Genomic DNA, 22,614 nt, shown 5'->3' on the forward strand with positions numbered 1-22,614 from the left:
CAGACGATTTTTCAATTTATCATTTTGAATGATAAATTTTAGTTGAATGTGGTGATTAATGTTGTGATGAGTGTTGTGTTGATTGTGGTGCCAATGTGGTGCCAATTTCACAGTGGTGTTCAAACCAATGTTCAAACACAGAATAAGGAATGTAACACTATCTATTCTGTTGTTCAAATGCCAAACGTACTTTTCGAAGCAGACGATGAGCGAAGTTTGTGCGATAGAAAGTGTGCCAGAAGTCGACGAAGATATTCCAAGGTTATCCTCAGATACGCTTGCTATTTTGAATGAGTTCTACCGCGAACAAGAAGAAAAAATGCAAACGCGAGGAAAGTGGTGATATTTCAGAAAATTGGGTGCGTATGTGAGTATTCTTGACTTCCAACCATTCTCTTGAAATTTGCCGAACAATGTTGCTCGCCCACGTTTGCTGGTGCCAACAATAACACTGATAAAATATTCTTTTGTATCACACCACCAACATCAACATTGCTAAATTGCTTGTCAACAATTGTGATGTTTTGCACTAGGTTCCGTTTTGTGTAACAATGTAACAGTTGGGCGAATTGCTTACTTTTTTGTTTATAGGAATTAAGACCTGATAATACACTTTGTTTGTCATAGAAATATATTAAGACATGTTTTTATTGCTCCATTCAAATTCAATTAAATCTTTTTGTGATTCCAATGAAATCCAATGCAATACGAACCTGACATGAAGGCAAAGGAAATTTGTAAATGCACAATTGTGACTTCTTGAGTTGATAACAAGCACATAGAGCATATTGTAAACCTTCAAGCAAATCAGTTTTAGTGGATAAATTTTGATTGCACTCAAATATTTTAACTTAACCTAGGATTATGATGAATGTTTGTTTTACCAATATAAGGTGTAATATAATTTTATGTACCTACTATATTTCACACACTCACTTGGGACAGTCAACTTGCTATATCATTACCAGAGACACAAAATATGGCAATGTTTTGAAAGATGCATAGAATAATATTTTTATTTTTATCTTTGTCTAAAATCTTAGTTGTCCAGGTCACATATGGAGCCTTGAAAACAATCAAAAATATTTCTTTATGTGTTTGGCATTATGCATGTTATGTTGATCTTTGAGTGATTCATTATAATCAGAAATCAGGAATACATAGAATAGAAATGTAATTAATAGAAAAAATAGTTCATGGCTTCCCGTATAACATAACATGTGCTAAGATAAGATTAATACTTCATGCAATAATATTATAGTGTAACATTACATAATCAATAATACTTCATATTGCTAACACTCCCACTTAATGTGCACTATAAATGCTCCTTAAGAATTACGAATTCTTAAACTAAAATTTCTTTGACACCTAACATGTCTCGAAAGTTTTGGAATGTTTGCTTTGGTAAACTTTTCGTCATAACATCCGCTAACATCTGATCTGTACTACAGTATTGAACAATAATGGAATTATCGTTGACCTTTTCTCTAACAAAATGATACGCAACGTCAATATGTTTAGTGCGATTGTGGAATCGTGGATTCCTCGAAAGTTCAATTGCCCCTTGGTTATCGTCGTTCAGTATAGATGGTTGATCTTGATTTATTCCAATATCCGCTAGTAAACGTCGTAACCATGTGATTTCTTGTGTTGCATAACTTAGTGCACCATACTCAGCTTCAGTCGAAGATCTTGCAACACAAGATTGTCGCTTGCTGCTCCAGCTGACGGTTGACTCGTTTATCTGGAACACGTATCCTGATGTAGATCTTCTTGTATTTACATCACTTGCCCAATCAGCATCTGAATATCCAACCACTTCGCATGTTGAATCTTTGCTTTGAAAAACAAGACCATAATTGATTGTGCCTTTTAGGTATCTCAACACTCTTTTTGCTCCCTGCCAATGCTCCCTTCCTGGCTTTGACATAAATTTTGAAAGAATACCTACAGCAGATGCCAAGTCAGGTCGAGTTGCCGTTGTCACGTATGTCAAACATCCGATAAGTATTTGATATTCATGAATATTTGTTGCGGTCTCTTCTTCGGGCAGATTCTGAAAATGTTTTCCAGGTTCTAACGGTGTCGAAACAGGTTTGCAATGTTCCATGTTGAATCGTTTCAAGATTCCTTCCAAATATTTTGATTGACTAATTGTCAATTTCCCCCTTTTTCTGTCTCGTTTGATCAGCATACCAAGGACATGTTTGACTTCATTTAAATCTTCAACTTTGAACTTTGATGCAATGGCTTTCTTCTCCACCTTCAGCATTTTCGTAGAATTGGAAAATAGGAGAATATCATCGACATGAATAGATAGTATCACGAAATTCACATTTCCATCTTGCTGTTTAATAGATTTCACGTACAGACATGGATCACAGCTCATTTGATTGTATCCTTTTGATTTCAGGTATGAGTCGATGGCGTTGTTCCAACATCTGTCTGACTGTTTTAAACCATAGATGCTTTTTCTCAATTTGCAGACATAGTCAGGATGCTTCTTACTAATATAACCTTCAGGTTGTTGCATATAAATTTCTTCATTCAAATTTCCTTGTAAAAACGCTGTTTTGACGTCCATTTGGTGAACTTCCCAGTCTTTTGCATTCGCTAAAGCTAACAACGATCGAACAGTTGTATTTCGTATGACGGGTGAAAATACTTCATGATAGTCGACACCTTCAGCTTGTGAATAGCCTTGTGCAACTAGGCGAGCTTTATATCTCTGTATTTCTCCATTTTCGTCTCTCTTCACCTTGAAAACCCATCGGCTTCCAACAATATTCTTATTATCTGGTAATGGGACAAGTTCCCAAGTATCGTTCTCGATAAGTGAATGAAATTCGGAGTCGGTTGCTTTTCTTTGATCAAATGCAGTCAATGGTCTTTTCTCTTCACCAAAGTCATGGAATTGTGTTTCCACAAACATTGCATCACGGCTACGGATGAATTTCAATCCAATAGGGTCATAAAACTTGTACCCCTTTGTTCCGTCAGGGTATCCCACAAAAAGTAATTTCCAGGATTTTGGGTCTAACTTCTTACGCTGGTTCTCTGGAATATGTACATAGCTCACACAACCAAATACTCGTAGATTAGCTACATCCGGTTTTCTTCCATATAGACATTCGTATGGAGTCATATCCTTTACTGATGTTGTAGGACTTCGATTACGTAAATAGACGGACGTATTTACAGCCTCAGCCCAAAATTCATTTGGCAAATGTGAATGAGACAGCATAGAACGAGCAGATTCAACAATGGTACGGTTCATTCTTTCTGCAATGCCGTTTTGCGCCGGATTATGAGGTACACTTAACTGATGGATGATACCATTTTTCTTCAGGAAATCTTTAAATTCCTGTGAGCAATATTCCCCACCGTTATCAGATCGTAGGGTCTTGATAGGTTTGCCAGTAATGTTGCGAACATGACTATGAAATTCCTTGAATTTCTCTAAAACTTCGCTTTTCTTCTTTATGAAGTAGATGTACGTATACCTGGAATAGTCGTCGATGAATGTGATGTAGTAGCGCGATCCACCAAAAGAGTTTACAGACATGGGACCACACACATCACTGTGTACAAGCTCAAACGGTTGGTTGGCACGGTAATGGTCATCTTTCGGATAAGAACACCGATGTTGTTTCCCCATCATACATCCCTCGCAGAATGAGATATTTTCATTTACATCACTCATTCCTTTAACCAAATCTCCATTTAACAATTTACGAACATTGTTCATTCCCAAGTGCCCAAATCTGCAGTGCCATAAATGCAAGCTTGAATTTGATGCGTCCTTTGCAATGTTCACATGTTCATGTCCAATCCTTAATTTGTACAATTTTCCTTGTATGTCCCCAACAGCTAGAAGTTTGGAATTACGAGATATCTTACACTTGTTACCTTCAAACATAACAGTAGCTCCAAGTTTTATCATGGCATAGACTGATAGTAGATTCTTGTCCAATTCTGGTAAGTACAATACGTTGCGTAATGATATGTTCTGAACGTGATCATCAAGTATTGCTTTCAAATGATAGGTGCCTTTTCCATATGCCAAGATTGATCTATTATCACCGAGATTCACCACCGAGGGTTGCTTGAATGTCACATAATCCGTCAGTGCTTCTCTTTCATATGACATATGCTTGGTAGCACCAGAATCTATGATCCAATCTGATATTCCAATAAGTTCAGATCCATTGCTTATCAAGGCTTCATCCTCATGCACTTCGTCATCTTGTCCTTCGGCACAATGCGCTTGAGTGTTTCTGTTTGCACCATTCTTAGTTTTCTTGTTTGGACAGTCACGAGCATAGTGTCCTTTTTCTTGACAATTGTGACATTTTCCTTGAAAAGGTTTTCTGTTGCTTCCATCGTTCTTCCCTTGCTTATTATTTTTATCACCACGATTCCTACCACGAATAAAATTTTCTCTATGAGCAGAATATGCATCTTCCTTAGTATTCTTCAAATCATTAGTACGGTCCACATCATTCAGAATTAAGTTCTTTACTTTTCAAAGAGATCTCTGTTTCTCCCATGGCATCTAAGGCTGTTATTAATGGTTTGTATTGCTCAGGTAAGCTAGCTAACAGCGTCATAGCCAATTCTTTGTCATCCACGCTGACTCCCATTTCCTTGAGTTGCTCATGCAGCGATTTGAGATGGCTGATGTGTTCAAGCACACTATCTCCAACATGGTATTTACAGGAATAATACTGTTGGCGTAGTCTCACCTTCTGAAGAAGTGATTCTCGTGCGAATTGATTTCTAATTTCATCCCATGCCTCCTTGGCAGTTTTCGTATCTCGCACGTGGATCTGTTGCTCGGGCTCGATGGCCAAACAGATGTACGTCCACGCTTTCTTCGCTGCCGAGTTAAACTTTCTTCCCGTTTCAGCACTTGCATCCTCATTTTGAAATTCAGCTGTTTCCTCCGCATGCTCGAAAAGATCCAGACTTTCCAAATACAGCTTCATGTTGAAAACCCATGAGCGGTAATTACTGCCGTTCAGTTTCGCGAACCTTAACGCATTCGACATATCCGACGTGGCCATGCTTAAATTTCGACTATATAACCTTTTTTATTTTTTATTGCAATGACTTTTCACTCAAATACTGACCTTCTACGTCCTGGGCCCATAACCTGTTGATATTTGAGTGATTCATTATAATCAGAAATCAGGAATACATAGAATAGAAATGTAATTAATAGAAAAAATAGTTCATGGCTTCCCGTATAACATAACATGTGCTAAGATAAGATTAATATTCCATGCAATAATATTATAGTGTAACATTACATAATCAATAATACTTCATATTGCTAACATGTTAGACTAAAAAAATTGTACCCTGCATTATTTATGTTAGACTTGAGCAAAATGTATTTGTTTAGTATAATGGCAATTGATGAACCAGGCAAGAATCTCAATCATGATATGAATATTAGAGCCAAATTAATACAAATTAGCATAAAGTTGTTTTTGATTTAGTAATATTTACATCACTAGCTTGGTACACTTGCTTGGATGATATCTTGGGTTTAATTTGAAATTTTAGCTTTCTGTTATGATTTTTTATGCTTGTTCTTTTTCTTTCATGATGGGTTGTATATTTAAGTATGGATTTTATAAAATATTCAACATTGTTCAAAATTTTGCCAATGTGCCAACCTTTTCTTAAGGAATTTTGTCAGCAGCATTTTGTTAAAGTATACAATGCTGCATTTTCTTGCTGTTTTTACTTTTTTTGCCAAAACATTGTATCACTTCCTTTTTTTTTTGACAATCCTGCAAATAAAATATTATCATTATATTTTTCACTCTGAGAGTACAGCATAATTATTTCATTCATTTATCTTGTTTGGATGAACTTTAAGAATGACTGTTGACATTACTTCTGAGTAGCAACAAATTTAATAAACATCTAATAAAAACAACGATTTTTTTAATAAGAAGGACATTTCGACATTAAGAAAATGCCGTGCGACATTCAGTGCGAATAATAGTGTTATGAAATATGATACATAGGAAGATACGAATAAATTATTCATATTGAATGGAGGTGTGATCTTTTTAAAGTAGGTTTGAAACAAAAGTGTACATATAAATAAATAAGTATTTACAATAGAAAATGGTGATAAATGAAATTGAACCTATTATAAAATAAAGATAGTGTTGTAATGGTGAATTTGAACATTTAGATCAGGATTAGTTCTATTGATGTGAAGAGCTTCTTTGATTTTGAGAGAGAAAGTTGATTGATCGTTGTCGATGATTTTAAAGCAAGAAGTTGAAAATTTATTTTTACACGAAGGGCAGGCATGAAGATGTTTATAGATGATGGAGTTTTTGTCTGTATTTGTGTGTTCCTTTATTCTGGTAGATAGTTCGCCAGAGGTTTCACCAATGTAACGGCAATTACATCCTGCACATGAGAACTGGTGAACTGTATCATATTTCGTAACACGATAAAACATGTTTGCTATTAAAATAATCGTCGTTTTTATTAGATGTTTTTTAAATGACTGTTTAGTTGTCAGACTAAAAAATTGATATTATGTATTTTTGAGTGTGATGTATCTTTAAATTTCTGCTTTTGATTGCCTGCGAGTGCATTATACCTGTTCTTTGTTGAAGTAATTCTGTCTATACCCCTCCCTTCTTCCTCCCTCTTTGATTAGTATATTGATAAAAACGCTTGGCATATGCTTTTTATCTTTAGCAATTAAGTCAATTTTGGTACGATGATCACACTGCTACAGTTTTAGCTCAAGAAGTTTTAGAGATCAGTAATGGAGGAAGGTATGATTAATGATCTAAAGTGTTAAGGCTGAAACAAACTAGGCAGTCGCGTCTATAACTACCGCTTTGCGAGGTTACTAAGCAGGTCGCAGCGTCGCGTCATCTAGTCACTTTGAAAGTTCGACATGTTGAATTTTTGACATTGGTCGCTTTAGTCGCTTTTGGCCACTGATTGGCCAATAGATACATTTTAACTCCCCAAATGCATATCATATTCCCTTTCATAAGCATCATATGGAATTTATAGATTATAAGATTATACCTTGGAAAACGAGGGCAAAATAAGTGAATTCACAGTAGAATCATTCAATTTTTATACTTATCAAATATATGGACAATAGGAGCTACCAACTGAAACCCATTAACCTAAATACACAGAATAAGACTCTCCACGACATACACGTAATGGGCAATGATCATATTGACGTGTTTTAACTGGCTTGTTCTCTTTTGTTCACATAGTAGTTTGAACTGAGTAAATATTCATGTATTAGTAGCTATAATAAAGGCCAAAATAAAAAGTTTAAGTGATATCTGTGTCTGTAACAAACAGAAATCTCCGCCATGCTCAAAAGACGCCACGGTCGCGATTGTCGCGATGGTCGCTCACATGTGTGTTTCTGGCGTTCAAGGGACTGACGCGTGCGCATCAATTCGCTTTAGACGCGCGACTGAAGCGACTGCCTAGTGTGTTTCAGGCTTAAGAATGTGGTTTTCAGGGTTAGTTATTATAGAATTAATAATTTGTTAAGTGCCCAAATGTTATTGTTTGCATGTTAGAATAGTTGATCAGAAATAAATTTGTTTTATAGTTTAATACCCACGTCACAGCGTGAATATAGTAGCTATATGAGAAATCAATGAACCTGATTATCCTTATAATTATGTCATAGTAAGGATACAATAAATATACTTACTAGATCTGCATGTACTTATATATATATAAGGAATCAATGTACTTGATTTCCTTATACGTATGTTATAAGTGAGAATGATCCATAAGCAGTCAATGTGCTTGATCTCTCTATATTCGTGCCATAATGAGAATGATACATAAAAAATCATTATACCACTTATGGTGCTCCTGGGAGCGAAACGTTTTATTTGCGATAGTAAATTTAAAGTATGATTTCTAACGTATCAGTGAAAATTGAAAAAAAATTAGTTTGGTCAAATCGTACCATTTATGTGGGTAGCCGCTGCGCATACTGCAATATGCTATACTGAAAAAGTGTCTGTCGTTTTCCTCGGAGATAGTCGGACGTATAAACTATGACGAAGAGGGCCTTTAGTGTGTTCGTTATTTTGTTGGGAAATATCGCAATGCTGTTTTCCTAAGAATTTTTCATTTCGTCCTGTCGATTGACTCCAAGCGAATTTTTTGGTGAGAGAAACCTAAACGTTGTGTCTTAAAGTTAATTTAACGGAATTTTGTCATTAAGTTGCTAAGCTTGCTCAATTTTTGCTTTCTGCAATTTTTGCAACTTCGAAAGTTTACGGTGAAATTGTACTGTGCATAAGGTCAGCATGACGGTGAATAAAAGCTCACATATCATAGTACGTATGTAATACATAAGCTATATGTGAACTGTGAAGCGTCTGTTTGCGTACAAAGACAAAGCAGAAGTTATATACAACAAGCAAAGAATCGTCGGTGACACAATCCTGTGAAAAAGTTGTTATTTTGAGATATATTATCTACAAACACTACCATTCAAAATTACACTTGTATTATATTGCCTGTTGTTATTTATTCAGTCAAGCGAAACTAAATATGAGCTCAATTCCTCGATTATACAAACGAAATTTCAATACTTTGAAACTTCATAAAAAAAGTAAAATCTAAAAGCCAAGATATTCAAATTCAGGGTGCCTGGCGAAGTGGAAATTCATGTATTAAGCACAATCTACTGTGGACGCTCGTAGGACGACGTTGCATCCGCCAAAGAGGGACACTTAAATAGAGGCTCGTAGGAATGCTCCTTTAAAAAATGTTCTCTAAGACGCTATTTCTTTCAGGCAGGCTTTATGATTGTCTAAAAGCCACGCGTCTTTAAAAACGAAGGTTTCTGTCAGATGTGACAACAAATATTCTATTCAAGACAATTTTACCGACAATGTTTGAAGATTGCTGCTTATTAGACTTTGATATTTGACCGTTTACAGCAAGCTACTATTTTTATTGCTGTCCCCCTTAGTTCCTTCCCTGGCAACGCCCCTAACCTCATGCATGGTACTCGTCAATACAAAATATCTATACCAACTACTTTGGATGACATCAGAATTTGGCTTGATTCAGACACCATGCAACGACTGAAAAGGTCCATTGATGGAAAGGCAACTTAAAACCGCCATAAAAATTTAAGATCCTGTTAAAATCTTATTAAAATCTTAAGAACATTTGACAATCATCCTGACAATAAAATATTTTGACAATTTTATCGTCAGGTTGAATAAACATAGCATATGATGTAGCAATTTTTGTCTGAATTATTTTTACTTTTTTTTTGCTTTTGTGTTTTCATTCTAGAATTGGTTGTTTATGTGCTCCGACTTTGTTCAAGAAGCTACGAGAAGTGAAACCAAAAAATTTTAATGGTGAAATTTGTCTATTCGAATACGACAAGCGTTTTGCTGTTTTTGGAGATAATTATATATTCTACGACTACAAGGATCCATTAACGTTTCCATCTTATGTTCGAGAAAATTCCTTCGACGTCATTTTCGCCGACCCGCCATTCCTTAACAAAGAATGCATGGAGAAAGTTTGCAAAAGTGTGAACTTTTTAAAGAAAGACAAAGTCATCCTTTGCACAGGTTTGTTTAAAGCCAATGTTCGTACAGCTAAAAGTAGTTGTTTCATGGTTGAAAGGGCCTTATCACCTTTTATGTTCTTGAAATCTCATCGATCAGTAAATTTGTGGAGTATTGGTCAACAGGATAGTGTTGAAAAAAATATTGATATAAATCCACTTTCACTCTTAACGCTATACTTGCCATATAGTGTTTAGTATTTTCTACTTCCATGTCTTCTAAAAAAGGAAATTTCTTAAGTGTGGTGTTGACAAAAGTAAGAGTAGTATCTTACCTCTATAATGAAGGGCTACGATTGGCTCGAAATACAATAAGCTCAGTGTGGCCATTTAGAGTATCCCGCTACTTTTGATGGTAGCCTAGTTCAGAACAGTGAGGAGTGTTTAGTCTCATCCGACCGAATGTAGTAAAAATTGCATTTACGGTCACACTTTTGTTATTATTTATTTATTTTGAATTTGAATGGCAGCGAAAACTGCTGAAATTTACAGATTTAAATGCATAAAAAAGACATTGTAGAATTATTTGGATATTTTGTCATAAAAAATATATTACATCAATAAGGTCTAAGGCTAGTTGAGCAGTTATGGATTTTAAAGAATGTGTATCAACCAAGATGCATTTCTTGTTGATCACAGCGTGACGGCCTTTTTGTAAGTTGAGAAATGGTGGATTTTGTGATTGCAATACATGCAACGTAGACGAACGATAATAATTAATGAAAAATATAGTTTTGATAAATGTTTTTTGCTGACTTTTTCGATATAGTAGACAACGTTGTGACAAAATTAAATTCAGTGTGCCGCAAGCTCAAAAACTAATGTTGCAAAGATAAACAAAAGCGTGCAATGCATCTTGGTTGACACACACTTTTTATTACTTATTCGTCTATGAAATGTGTTTGTAAAAATATAAAGTCGAATATATTTATCTTCCTTATTTGAGCAAGCATTGAAGAATTATGATTTTAAAAATTGCGAATTAATTTTGAATATTACCGTAACTGCGTAAAAGCACTATTAATATTGGGCATTTAATAAAAACGACAAGTTTTTTTTAAAATAAACATGTTTCAACATCTCATGATGCCATCTTCAGTATTATAAGGAATATTATGTGTGTGATGAATATATATAAAAGTAATATGATACTGTGATATAATTTATACACTTATGAATAGATTATTATATTACAATGAAATAGTGAATGGTTAGTTTTGCATGAAGGTGATTTTAAAAGGTGTCGAAAAATATGTGAGTTTTTTTCAGTTGTGGTGTACTCCCTGATTCTGGTGGATAAGTGACGGGAAGTTTCGCCAATGTATCGGGAATTACATCCCGCACAATCGAATTGGTATACCACCATATATTTAATAGAATCAGGGATAGGATCTTTGAATGAGATGTAGTTTTTGATTTTGAAGGAAGTGAAAATTTGTCGGATGTTAATGTCAGTGCAGAAGCGTTTGATTATGTTTGTAAGTCTGCGTTGTGTGTGTCGTGAATGATGTCCGATTTACGGTAGTTTAAAGTAAAGAGTTTTTATGGACTGTTTGATGTTGTTGGTCGTGATTGTTATATCGGATGTTTTGGTGTTTGCTTTGCAGTTAGTATTAGTTTTGTCATGGAGATATCGTTTGACAGTTTTGTTTATGAAGTGTAGTGGGAAAGAGTTGCGTAATAAAATAGATGTGATGTTCTTTAGGTTTTGTTGAAAGCCATTGTCGGTGTTGTTAAATTTTGTGTGCTCTGTCTATAAGTGTGCGTATTAATCCAGTCTTGTATGAAAGTGGTGTGAAACTGAAGTAGTTCCTCAATAGTCCCGTGTAGATTGGTTTATGATACGTCGACGTTGTATAGGTGTCATGTGATTTTGTTAATAAAATGTCTAGAAAAGGTAGTTGGTTTTGTTTTTTAGTTTCGAAAGCAATTTTAATGTTCGTGTGTTGTTTTTTGATGTAACTAAGAAAGTTCATAGCCTCAGTCTCGTTTGTAAAAACACAAAAAATATCGTCAACGTGTCTGCGGTAGAAAAACGGTTTTGTGTCGTTGTAGTTAGTAATCCAGTTTCGTTCATGTGAACCCATAAAAATGTTTGCAAGTATAGGTGCTAGGGGAGAGCCCATCGCAACACCGTCAGTCTGGTCATAAAATTTTCCATCAAATAAAAATGTGTTTGTGCCCCAAAGCACGTAAAACTATGCTCACACACCGAAAGAAACTTAGTCATCTAACGAAGAACAAAGCTCTACCATTCACACACAACGAAACAGTCACCAACTTATCATCACACCAATCGAAAGACGAAGAACTGGAACTTTTTAAAAATGGCCTAGACTTCAGTATCAAAGCACTAGGTCTTAGCTCGACCAATATCCTGACAACATTTGAAAGAATCCACCAAACTATCAAACACAATATTCGTAATCAAGAAGACTACACACATCTCAAAACGGAACTTGCACACATTGCTCACTCATATATCATGTCATAACCCTACACCAGCTAATTTTAGAAAACATCTTATCCTTAAAAACATTCGCAACAATCCCAATATTATCATTACCAAACCGGACAAAGGAAATGGCATTGTAATCCTAGATAGTCAAACGTATCGAAATTCCTGTTTTCAAATAATAAACACACCAAAATTCACGCCGCTAGATGAAGATCCTACACTATCCCGAGAAGCTAAATTACAACGACTGCTAAGAAAATTGAGAAAGAAGGGTTCAATTGACAACGAAGTATACAAAGACTTTACCCAAAAGGCTCTCAACCATCCCGTTTATATGGCTTACCCAAATTACACAAGAAACGTAAAGCAAGACAACCGCCTCCACTACGACCAATTATCTCATCAGCGAACACGTACAATTATGATCCAGCAAAGTATGTCAGTTCCATACTAACACCACTCATACCAGATGACCACTCCACTAAAGATTCTTTCACTTTCCTCGACGAATTCTCATCTTTCAACTCATGAACTTCATGTCAAAAATTCTTCATCTCCTACGACGTTGAAATCCTATTCACTAACATACCGCTTACTGAAACGATTGATCTAGCCATTGACGCTATTTTCACCGACAACCCTAAGTTCACTATGACCAAGACAGACCTAAAACAACTGTTTTTAATATCAACGGCACAAACACATTTTTTATTTGATGGAAAATTTATGACCAGACTGACGGTGTTGCGATGGGTTCTCCCCTAACACCTATACTTGCAAACATTTTTATGGGTTCACATGAACGAAACTGGATTACTCACTACAACGACACAAAAACATTTTTCTACCGCAGACACGTTGACGATATTTTTTGTGTTTTCACAAACGAGACTGAGGCTATGAGCTTTTTCAGTTACATCAAAAAACAACACACGAACATTAAATTTTCTTTCGAAACTGAAAAACAAAACCAACTACCTTTTCTAGACATTTTATTAACAAAATCACATGACACCTATACAACGTCGTCTTATCATAACCTACCTACCAACCTATACGGGACTATTGAGGAACTACTTTAGTTTCACACCACTTTCTTACAAGACTGGATTAATACGCACACTTATAGACAGAGCATACAAAATTAACAATTCCGACAATGGCTTTCAACAAGACCTAAAGAACATCACATCTATTTTATTACGCAACACTTTCCCACTACGCTTCATCAACAAAACTGTCAAACGATATCTCCATGACAAAACTAATACTAACTGCAAAGCAAACACCAAAACATCCGATATAACAATCACGACCAACAACAACAAACAGTCCATAAAAACTCTTTACTTTAAACTACCGTAAATCGGACATCATTCACGACACACACAACGCAGACTTACAAACATAATCAAACGCTTCTACACTGACATTAACATCCGACTAATTTTCACTTCCTTCAAAATCAAAAACTGCTTCTCATTCAAAGATCCTATCCCTGATTATATTAAATATATGGTGGTATACCAATTCGATTGTGCGGGATGTAATTCCCGATACATTGGCGAAACTTCCCGTCACTTATCCACCAGAATCAGGGAACACAACACAACGAAGTATTTGCCGGTTGCCAGTCTCCCTTAAATTTGCGCGGTTTTTGCAATGCATTCTGGGATCGCTAGGGGGCAAACATTTGTTTAGAAATATATCTGTCATAGTGACATTTTCGAGAATTCTCAATTTAAAGCACCTATTTCCATTATTATGGCTATTCGTTGTAATGGGTATCCGTTACCAGTTGGGAGAAAAGAAGTAAAAGTATGTGGAGACGGCAATTGCTTCTATCGAGCAGTTGCGTTGGTTATAACCAACGCAAACGTTGAAAGCGACGAAAACTTAGCTCACATTCGAGAAATGTGTAACGATGTTTTGATACAAAATCCGGCTACTTTTCGACCGTATTTATTTCGATACGAATCGATGGAAAGGCATCTGGAGCGAAGCATTATGTCCGCTTCGTGGTGAGAAACAGTGGATATGTACGTTTGACCCACGGCCTTGCAGCATGAAATTTGTGTTTATGCTATACTTGAGCAGAAATGGTTTTATTTCACTACTCGCCTGGTGTTACGTCCATTGTTAAAATGTGATCGAATTTGTGATGGTCCGATCACTTTGGTCTTGCATATCTTTCACAGAGCTGCTTCCCATTTCAATCTTTTGCAACCTATCAATAGTTGTTGTCTCGCCCCAATACCTGCCAATGAATACCAACCACCAGTATTGGTTTATCTTGAAGTTAAGGAAGAACCATCTCTTTCTAATGACCAATCACCTCCACTCAAAACTAGAACTGTACCTTGTCCATCAAAACCTAAAACATTATCCTGCAAATCCAAACCCAAAAGCGAGAGTGAGTTTGTATGGAATATGTCAATTTGAATGCTGTGGTTCAAGGACACTTAAATTAAGTGCCCTCTAACATGCAAGAATATGCATCCCAAATCTGCATTTTTCTCAGCAGCTATTTGTGGGAAAACTAATGATAGTGGAAAGAAAGTGTTGAACAGGAACCATTTACATTACTTTCAAGTCCAAATGGGTATGGCTGTAAGGCAAATCGACAAATGTGATTTTATTGTATTTACAGAAAAAGGAATTGATATAGTACAAATACCATTTGATGCTGACTTCTGGAGTGGTGTATTTAAAACTGTGTTTCTTTTCTATAAGAATTATATGATTAGTAGTCTTTTATTGAAATATGTGCAATGATAAAATTTTATATTTACAAATAATAGCTTTTCAAAATAAAATATTAAGTATAATTTATTGTAGATTGTGTGAGGATTACTTTATACCACACTTTCCTAAATTACATATGTACACAGAAACAAAATATTGTCCAAAACTGGTTTTAATGTCAATGGAATAACTCCTGATAAAATCTGAAATTGCTTTAGTTTCATTATATTCCTTTCGACATGAGATCTTAATTGATGCAACACGCCGAGTATGAGTTGTTCCACGACAATAGGCAGGAGAAATAAGGTGAACTTTCTTCACCACAAGTAGATCTCTAACAAGGAATCCCTTATCAGCCATGACACCATCACCTTTTTATAGCAAATTTATGAGACCAGAGTTGGTGACTTAAAGCTGCTCCATGATATTTTCAGGCTACCAGGTATCTTAGGTATCTGGCAAATAACTTGTTCAATAAATACGTTTCTTTTCAATGTTTTAACATCGCCCTGGCAATAACAGTCAATGAGATCATGTTTATCACTTTCAAAGCTGTAGCTATCATCAGAATCATAACTTGTAACATCCAAGTCTGTTGTACAATTTATTTGTGGACTGTCCTGGTGCACAGACTCTGGCTCAGTACACTGCTCAGGAGCAGTGAGTTCAGCAGCAAAAAATGCCTTATCCTCATGCTCAAAGCGTTTTTCAGTACTGCCTTCACAGAGAATTTTTCGTCTCTTTATTTTCGGAATATGTGATTTGCTTCTATCTTTCGGCAGTAATCGTTTACTGGTTTCTTTTGATTGGTATCCTTTCAGATACAAAGTTGGATTGGGAAAGCCTTCGGATCGATAATCAGCAAGAAAATGATTAGAACAAACCTTCGTATTAGTAGTGACTTTGAAGTTTTTCCTGTTGATCAGCTTTTGCCGAGCACTCTTGTCTTTCGTTTTTCGGAGAAAAAAAGCGAAGAATACCAACGTGATCGGAAACGATATATTTTTCAGGATATCTCCTATCGTTATCACAGCCATAAACAGCACTGTGATCCCTATTCCCATTATAATTTGAATATAAACTTTTTACGAAAAAATATCTTTATAAAGATACACAATGTTTGCCCCCTGGTGATCCCAGAATGCATTGCAAAAACCGCGCAAATTTAAGGGAGACTGGCAACCGGCAAATACTTCACTGACAAAAACTCACATATCTTTCGACACCTTTTAAAATCGTCTTCATGCAAAACTAACTATTCACCCTGTTGCTTTAAAATCATCGACACTGCAGATACTACATTCGTACACAAAATCAAAGAAGCACTTCACATTAACAAAAGTAATTCTAACTAGGCTAACTAATTTACAGGCTAAAACTAGTTTTAACACTATATTCAGCCTGTAAATACTTTCATCATTAATTCTTACCACTATTTCATTGTACTATAATAATCTATTCATAAGTGTATAAATTGTATCACAGTATCATATTACTCTTATATATATTCATGACACACATAATATTCCTTATAATACTGAAGATGGCATCATGAGATGTTGAAACATATTTATTTTAAAAAAAAACTTGTCGTTTTTATTAAATGCGCAATTTTGAATATATGATACAATATGTAACTCTAAATTTTTGAGCATAAATTTGTGGCTCTGTTTTGTGTCAAATTGCTTTATAATGTTAATTTTTGATAACTTGTGCGAACAAGATGCCACAAGACAATACTGCAAGCTACAATTAAGCTGTAGTTTATATATATTATTATAGATAACTTCTTAAAGTCCTTTTCTTTTTTGTGTTCCACTACGAGTGCAGTTCTTTTATGCGGCAATATTTTCCTGTGTAACTCTCAGACACCTATATATTACAATTCTCCAATTCATTTTTTGCACGCAGGTGTACAGATGCAAGACACCGTGTGGAACCTTTTTGAAGCAAAACCCTCTCTGTTCGTTCCTCGGCACGAGAAAAATCTCATGAACGCTTTTCGATGTTTTACAAACTATGAAAGTAGATTGAACTCCGTGATTTTTTAACTTATGCTCACAGCTAAAGATACAAGGCGAGGTAAAACGAAAGGACATTCTATGCCATTAAACGTGTTATTACTTAAGATCACAGTGTAAAGAATAAACATTAGCATCACTTCGCTGCGCTACTTACTGATGTATTTTTAATTTAATTGCTGGCTGCGGTTCATCATTCGTTTCTGTTAATAATTGCAAATGTTGGCTGCCACTTAGATTTGACGCGCGGAGACTGACGTGACTATTTTACGTGTTATTTGGAAAATTTATTGTGTTCAGCCAAGCGTTTAACGATTTCGGCAAATGGAAACGATTTAATACTTATCATCAGATATATCTTCTCAAACACTTTCACAATATTCTGATTCAATAACTACGCAACACATTTAAAATTAAATCAACCAATTTGCCCTAATTTGAGAATTACAACCGGAATGACGTGTGGCGCTTTGCAAACAGTTTTAATATTTGACGTTGAAGTTTTGGCCCCTTTCAATCACTTGAAATCCTCGGGCTAGCTCTCTATCCGGGCCAATTTGCCTCCATATAATCAGGCCTTAAGAGCGAGCTAGCCCGATGATTTCGAGGGATTGAAAGAAGCCAAAACTTCAAGGTTAAAAATTACAACTTTTGCAAAGCGACATTTCCAGTTGTAATTCGTAAATTAGGGCAAATTGCTTCTTTTAATTTTAAATGTTTAAGGTATTTATTAAATCAGAATATTGTGAAATTGCTTGAGATGATTTATCTCGTGATAAGTATTGAATCGTTTCCAGTTGCCAAATCATTTTACGCTTTGCTGAATCCCGGCTATCGGGCTCATTTAATCAGGGCCTAAGACAAATTTTGCTTGTAAATAATTCATCCGATGTATTTACACGATTTCAAAACCAAAAAGTACACAAGAATGTCGAAGAACAATAGCAAAGTGTTTCAGGACCCTTTGCGTGTCATAAATTCAACGTGACGGTTGGGCATTGAGGGAATTGGTCATTATGGATTCTTTTAATATTGTAATCCCTATAACAAAAAATGGTGACTTTCGCTGTTTATGCAATCAGAGAATAATTAACGAAAAAATGTAATTTTCAATGTCAGTTATTGCAGTTTGTTTGTATTAATGTCAGCACTCAGCATCGGCCTTAATCTTTATTCGCGCCAGCTATACGACATCAATTTAAAAAGACTTAAAAAAATTTTTGTGAAATACTTTTTTTAAATGTTCATTACAGAACAGATATGCGAATGCGACATGAGATAAATTTGCATATGCAATCGCCACGATGCTTACCCGTTATTAGCTAGTTTTCTATCGGTTGTTTTTGCAACTCGACTTTCGAATTTTGATAGGAAATTTTTTTGTAAAAAAGTGGTAAACTCTCTGTTTGAGTTTCAAGTCAGCAATGAGCAATAGATTTTGACAATGCTACATGTATCGCGGCTATTGCCTTTGAAATATCACCATCAAGCGTGTGGTTAGCTTACTGATGCTGTTAGGAATTCATTTTGATGGAGAGAGCAATCTGGATTTGGTTACCGTAGTGAACAAGTTCAACGCTAAATTATCCAAGTGTAGAATTTTTCTCTGAACATCAAACAATCAAATGAAATGACTCACTGAAGTTTTATCTTACTCGTGTATTTTTAATATTCCCTGTTATTTTTATAAATTATTTCCTAGTACACCACTGATTCATTATATACATGCAGTTAAAAAGAACTGCCCACCAGCCAAAAAGTTTAACTGGGTAACATTGACATAAAGTGCCAAAACATAAGATTTAAGTTAAGCAAGAAAAAAATAATAGTGTATTTAGTAACTAATGATCCTCGTCTTATTTTGATTATAGCTTTGTATAGGGTAAACAAGATGTTCAATATTTTAATAAAGCTTTGTCGGAGATAATTATTATTTAATTATTACTGTCCAACATTACATGCACCCCTGCAATCGGGAATCGTTGATATCTTATAGCTCGTCCGACGTGGTCTCCGACACATTTGCTTGTCTCTTTTCGTGTTTCCTATTTTTCTGTTTTTATGATAATTAGTGCTATTAGGTGTTTATCATTTGCAATACTTGTACATAGCTAGTTCTTAAATGTTGTATTGCATTTATAACTACTGTGTTATTATGTTATTAATATTCTAATTCTGAAAAAGTGTGGTCCATTCTTCCCACCACGAATCTGCTGGAATTGCAGTAATGCACGAACATATTGCCTGCCCCGAAGCTCCCAAACGGACCGTGGACCCAACCCGAATTGGGTCTGTTTTGGAACATTTCACCTGCACGTATACCACGTTGCAGTCCACGTAACCCGCTTATTAACGCAAATATCAGGGAGAGGTAGATGTTATCGGTCCGAAAATATTTGATGGTGTTGTGAACTCACCAGCACGTAGAAAACCAAAGAAACCAACGCAAAAAGCTTCCCAGAACAAGCAGTCATCATAATTGTCCAAATTTAAGAATCCTTAGATCTTGGACAAGACATTTAGTGTCACCGGTAGCCTTTGGCGTTTGTACACTCTCTGATTGCGTTTGATTTCGCGGAGGGTTTGCTCAAGTCGGAGACAATCCCTTTAATGAACTTGTTACGTTTCTCGTAACAAGAGATAGCGAACAGAAAACTAGTCAGCAATTAAAATAAAATAAAGAATATGTTTAAATTGATATAGAAGAGTTCAATAGAACTTATCTGAGACACAGGCGACGACACTGAGAAACTCACACGACTGCATTCAAACGACCTTTGCTCCAATTTGTATCTAACCAGAATGCCTCCTGAATGAGTTTGTCAGCCTCCTTTTATACTAAATAACAATCGTTAAACCATGCTGAATATCATGCAAATCTACAATAGCAATCTCTAAAACCATGCTAAATATCATGTAAACCTACAATAACAAAATACATGAACAACAAGTTTGACAACATGCTTTTACGCAGTTCGTAAATATGAACTTCCTAAACGTCATTATATTAAAATAGTTCCTCTTTTCAAACGAGCTATACATGCTCATAGTCATGCACATAACAGATTGCATAATCCATTTTCAATGTGTAATGAACTCACAGCTGCAAGGTAAACTTTGATGGACGACGCTTTAGTTAATAGAGACAATTGAGCCACGTAGAGCATGAGCGTTTCCTTCCCTGCTGGTAATAGGGAGTTTAGCAAGAGTACGACTACGACTACGAGTACGAAATTTGACCGTGTAAGGGAATGGCACGAGGAAGTTGGTTGTCGTTATCGCTTCGTCAAAATTTTGCTTTAGTTGTAAACAACAGAACAAGCCTTTTTATTGTGTAAAACACCGACGTTTGCGAAGCAGCTACGGCTCTATTTGTCAATAATGATATCAATGACTCGGTAATACTGGTTTTGCGAGAATATAGGACTCTTTAGACTGAAAAATCTTCACTATTTTAAGTTTTATGTACGATATAGTTGTACTATTTTATTGTTTGTTTACCGTTCACTTTGCGTACGAAATACATGAAAGTTTTGCAGGTCATATTTTCCTTTTTAATATACATCTGCGCTCAAAAAGGGATCTAAATTAAAGCCTGGATGCTCGAAAATAGTACTGTAAACTAATTTCTTACAGAATGAAGAAATATACCTACTTTCTTTGCTTAAAAGACATCGTAGTCGCGACTACGAATTTTTTACAAAACATCGTACTCAGATAGATGACGGCAACGTGTTTTTGTTGTCGCAACAATGTTTTCGCGCCAAAATGACGTAAATCGTAGTCGTACTCGTAGGCTCTGCTAAAGTTCCCTAATGGGGAGCCGTCGGGATTCACACGTTGCGACCAATAGCAAAACTGTAGAAAGCGTCGTTGAGCTGAATCGTAGCTGCGCCGAGTAGCTTGGGAAATCCCCTGAAATATCAGCGATTAAGCCCGCTGCCTCAACTCATTGAGCTCAGTCGGATTAGCAAAGTTGGTGGGACATGCACTGGTTGTGGATGCGCTTGTGGTACCAAATCAAAGGAAATCTACATATGAAAGCGAGAGAGAGCACATCAGCGACGCCATTATTCTTACTCAGAACATGCTTCGCAGTGACAATAAAATTGAACTGCGCTGCTCATAGAAAAGCAGTTGCATAAGCAAGTTATTCTTGGACGTGCCAGACGTAATCACCGCCACACTCCAGTCATCGCAACAAAGCTGAATGCGGCTATTGCGTAACTTATCACCCCATGCATGACATGCAACAACGATAGTTCTTTGTAAAAAATGCCTAAGGACAGTTGAGCTGGGTACCATTTCCCGTTAAACCACTGGCTATTGAGGAATGCTCCATATCCTAGACCGCAAGATGCATCAGTAGAGAGAAAGAAGTCGGGTACCTCCACCCATTCAGGCAAGTCGAAAAAATAAACGCCATGAAGGCAACAGGGCACGCCACCAGGTTCTATCGATTCCATTACCTGTACAAACGGATAAAGCGCGATCTTTTGCTTGAATGATCTTTTAATAAGTCTAGAAGACGACGGATAAAGGTTCCTTCATGAGGGACTACAGCGCATGCGTGATTAAGCTTACCAACGAATGATTGCAGTTCCTTCAGGTTAGAACTCTGTTTTGAGGCCCACTTATCTAGTAAGTGAACACTTTCTTCGCGTTTTTGTCATGGAAGCCGTGCCGTCATACCTACAGAATCAAGTTCAATGCTCTAAAATGATAAACAGGTTACTGGACTCACGCATTTTTCTGGCGAAAGTAGGATGTCCAATTGCGCAGGCGCACAATGAATCACTTTTAAGCGAGCGGAACACACGTCAGACTCGGGTGGTCCCAAAGTAAAATGTTCATCCAAATAATGAAGCAAATCACTCACATTCCAATCGTCAACAATATACCAACCAATGAAATAGATTGGTCACTGAGTCAAATATAGCGCTGCAGGGGAAGAACGTAAGCCAAAATGTAAAATCAAATCAGCATTATAATTATTACGCCAATACATGCCAAGTAGATGGCGATCATGCGGGTGTACAGGTATTTTACGATAAGCGCTTTTGTTATCAACTTTCTCTATTAATTCTCCTTCTGCCGTTTTAACAATTAATGCGATAGCGTCGGATACTTTGCTGTACGCCAGTGAAAAGTCATCTTTATTAATGCCATCGTTAACACTATTACCGAAAGGGAATGATAAATCAAGAATGAGACGCCAACCCCATCCTTTTGCGAATGACAACAAAACGACTAATTTGCAATGGTCAAGTCACACGCAGGAAATAAAATGCCAAAAAAGTTTAGATTAGGATTAAGTACTGGAGATTGCTCGAAATCACTCTCACTGATCGCCCTTTTAAGGTCATTTGAGTACTGGGTGTGGGGACTTCGGTCCCGTTTACGATTGGTTTCTTGGTAATGGATTCCTCTATGTGACCCGCCTCAGCCGTTTCTATCACAATAGTTGCGAACTACAGCGATCATAGCGGCAGAGGAAATGACCTTGTTTCCACGATCTACAAAGACTGTGGAGTTCGGACCCCCAATATCTTCCCGTGCCCTGATGCTTTGATTCAACGGCGGCTGTTTTCCAACCGAAGTATGATAATGATACAGATCAGAATTTATTTGGTTCCTGTTTGTTCGACCAGACGCTGCAGCTTCTAAGCGGAATGCGCGGTCGTATTTCAACCAACACCGTCCTCCAATTTGCCTGGAAATTTTAATTATAAGGGCCATATAGTAATAACTGAGATATA

At 36.3% G+C, this 22,614-nt stretch overlaps 1 protein-coding gene and 1 long non-coding RNA gene across 2 annotated transcripts in view; one reads left to right on the plus strand and one right to left on the minus strand.

Moving 5' to 3' along the window:
- Positions 1-17,011, plus strand: LOC124443128 (EEF1A lysine methyltransferase 1-like). Its single transcript, XM_046993659.1, is given in 5 exon segments — positions 1-327; positions 329-359; positions 6,739-6,818; positions 9,349-9,635; positions 16,746-17,011. Coding segments are annotated over 5 exon segments (738 nt in total). The 5' UTR covers positions 1-127; the 3' UTR covers positions 16,886-17,011.
- The window catches only part of LOC124443151, a 21,442-nt gene continuing 9,930 nt past the window's right edge, over positions 11,103-22,614 (minus strand). Inside the window, exon 3 of the long non-coding RNA XR_006947525.1 lies at positions 11,103-11,115. This is a non-coding gene — a long non-coding RNA (uncharacterized LOC124443151). The remainder of the gene's footprint in view (positions 11,116-22,614) is intronic.

The sequence above is a fragment of the Xenia sp. Carnegie-2017 genome, unplaced genomic scaffold, assembly GCF_021976095.1.
Source record: "Xenia sp. Carnegie-2017 unplaced genomic scaffold, XeniaSp_v1 HiC_scaffold_20, whole genome shotgun sequence".
NCBI classification, from domain to species: domain Eukaryota; kingdom Metazoa; phylum Cnidaria; class Anthozoa; order Malacalcyonacea; family Xeniidae; genus Xenia; species Xenia sp. Carnegie-2017.